The sequence below is a fragment of the Haliaeetus leucocephalus genome, unplaced genomic scaffold (genome assembly GCF_000737465.1).
Source record: "Haliaeetus leucocephalus isolate CR32 unplaced genomic scaffold, Haliaeetus_leucocephalus-4.0 Scaffold184, whole genome shotgun sequence".
Lineage (NCBI taxonomy): Eukaryota > Metazoa > Chordata > Aves > Accipitriformes > Accipitridae > Haliaeetus > Haliaeetus leucocephalus.
This window is the reverse complement of record NW_010972620.1, coordinates 2,824,241-2,827,008: the sequence shown is the minus strand read 5'-3', so window position 1 is coordinate 2,827,008 and position 2,768 is coordinate 2,824,241. Positions and strand designations below refer to the sequence as shown.

Genomic DNA, 2,768 nt, shown 5'->3' with positions numbered 1-2,768 from the left:
CGCGGAGGGAGCCCGGGGGAAAGACGGGGCTGGGGGGGGTCTCCGTCCCTCGGGGGCTACCTGAGTCTCGGAGAGATTGAGCTGGCGGGCGAGCTCGGTGCGCTCCCGCCCCACGACGTACTGGCAGCGCTGGAACTCCATCTCCAGGCGGTAGAGCTGCTCGGCCGTGAAGGAGGTGCGGGTCCGCTTGGGACGGTCCAGATCAAGCCCCTTAGGCAGAATAATCTCTCTGATTGAACCTTTGGCATCTGGCAAAGAAAGGCGCAGTCAGCTTTACACCCAGGCAACCCTCCGCTTTTTTGGGTTTTTTTTTTGTTTGTTTGTTTTTTTCTTTTTTGTTGTTGTTTTGGTTTTCTTTCCGAGGGAAAGAGCCGCCGTCAGCGCCTTCAAGACCGAGACCCGAGTGGGGATGGAGCAGGGTCCCTGAGGTTGAGGCACTGCACCTGGCCACTGCACCCAAGGAAGGGGCAAAAAAACCAAAACAAACCAACCCAGCAAAGAAGGAAGGAGGGGGCGATGGGGGCCCAAGGCTCTGGAAATAATCCCCTCAGCCCATTTAAAAATTGGCTTGAATATATCGCACTGACAGTACGACACTGCGGCATCCAGCACGGCTCCTCTGGGAAGCTGGGGAGAGATCCTCCAGGCCGGGCTTTGTGCCTGGAGTGCAGGGCTACTCTTTGTTCCCGCTGGGCTCCGGGTTAGGGCTTGCTGAAAGCCGCCACACACCCCCAGCCACCCCCCAAAAAAATAAAACCTCCTTATTATTATTATTTTTTTTTTAAGAACAAGTTTCCCATGCGAAAAAAAAAAAAAAAAAAGGAAAAAAGCAGGCAGGAGCTTTCACGGCATAGGCAGCACTGGCTGACTGCCCACCGTGAATCTGGGGACACCTCCAGCCCACCCAGCATCCCGGGGAAAAAGCATCGTCGCCGCCACTGCTGTAGGGTTTTGGCAAAGAGGAGAAGAAGGAGGGGGGGAAAAAAAACCCCAACAACCCAAACCAAGGCACCAAACAGCCCGCAGAAACCTCACTTTTCTGGTAGCCCCGACCGAAAGAAAGCGGGACAAATCTTATTAACACGACTGTCAAGCTAGAGCCAGATTCATGTTACATTAAAGCCTTCCCAACTTTGCTTTCCGTAATTTTACCTCCTCGGTACGTGTTAAATCAGAGACAACCACATCATTTTAATCTGACCCGTCTCTGGGTCAATCGGTCGCGCAAGGATTAATTATTGTTTACAAGGCCTGCTTCGCACTAATTTTGTTCCGATTCTGTTCTCTCCTTCCTCCTCCAAAACGCACCTTAATAAAACTGATTTTTTTTCAGTTTGTTTGGGGCTTGGGGAGTTTGGTGTTTGGTTTTTGGTTGGTTTTGTTGTTTGGTTTTGGTTGTTGTTTTTTTTTTTAAGGGACTAGGAATAGAATGATTTAATTAGTTTAGCCCGGGAGTGAGACGAGGGTTGAGGAAAATAAAAGGTATAACTGTTAAAAAATTATTTTTAAAGCCCTTCGTCATTCTTCCGTTGATTTTAAGGCTGAGGGTTATTTAAAAATATCCCTCTCCGCTGGGATGCTGGGCGCGGGGAGAGGGGGGACAGCGGGAACCCCTGCCCTCCCGAGAGGACCTTCCTGCCCGCTCCCACAGCCATTGTACGCGGCCGCGGCTGCAGGCGGGCGGGATGCGCGGGCGCGGAAGAAGCGCGCCCGGCCGGGGGGAGGGGGGGTCAGAGCCGCAGCCCCTCCGAGGGAGCGCTTGGTCCCGGCGGGCTCCCTGCGGGGACGGGCACCCCGGGAAAGCAGAAAAGAAAAAAGAAAGAAGAAGAAGAAAAAAGAAGGAAAAAAAAAAGAAAAAAGAAAAAAAGGAAAAAAAAAGAAAGGAAAAAAAAAAAGAAAAAGCAGGGCTGGCCCGGTGCAGGGCAAAGCCGGGGAGGAACCACGGCGGCTTAACTTTCCCCCGAGCGGCTGGCGAAAATTCCCCGAAAGAAAGCCGGGCTGGAGCGGGGCTGCAGGGCACAGCCCGGCCGGGGTGTGGGATCTCTCCCCCGGAGCCGTGGGAAGGTCTTTCGAGCCAGGGACGGACCAAAGGGAAAGCAACGAAATAAAACCCATCTCCCGGGCGTGAAGAGAGCTCACCTTCCCCCACCCTCGCGAAATACCTCAAACTCATACCTCTAACTAGGATCCTCCTGCAATAGTCCGGATCAGCCGAACTAGATTTACTTTTATTACAATCTTCCGTAGCTGCAGAGGCAGAAAAAGTCCCTTGCTGATCCTTCAAAAAAGAAGTAGAAATATTTCCTTCAGACCCTTTGCTTTCCTTGCCCTCTTTATGTCCGTTCTTCGAGACCCGGTTAGCTTCAGTCTCTGAACTGCATCTAACGTCCATTTTGTCTTGTTTCCCAAACATGTAGTGCAATAAAAACAAAACAAAACAAAACAAAAAAAAACCACCAACAAAAAAAAATATAGAAGAGTAGAAGAAGAAGAAGAAGACGAAGTCTATGCTGGATATTGCACGGCTTAGGGTCAGATCGGTGGGGATCTGTAAAGCACCTTGAGTAAGGAAGATCGGGTTTTATCCCACTGGAAAAGCAGCGGCTTCCTCAGTCCCAGCGTCCTAATGTGACTGTCCAGCTTCCCAGAGCGCCCAGTGATCAGGTACTCAACAGTACAACTCTAAAATGATTTAATGTCTGCCTTATTACAGAGACATGTAGTTGTTAGACACACAGAGGGACGCGCACTCGCTGTTTCAATTGATT

The 2,768-nt window shown here is 50.9% G+C and overlaps 1 protein-coding gene across 1 annotated transcript in view; it reads right to left on the bottom strand.

The window, feature by feature from the left end:
- The window catches only part of VAX1 (ventral anterior homeobox 1), a 5,623-nt gene extending 3,210 nt beyond the window's left edge, over positions 1-2,413 (bottom strand). The window contains exons 1-2 of the mRNA XM_010564979.1: positions 2,176-2,413; positions 61-248 (exon numbers count right to left, since the gene is read on the bottom strand). Coding sequence (XP_010563281.1) covers positions 61-248; positions 2,176-2,413 — 426 coding nt within the window. The remainder of the gene's footprint in view (positions 1-60; positions 249-2,175) is intronic.
- Between the last annotated feature and the right edge of the window lie 355 nt (positions 2,414-2,768).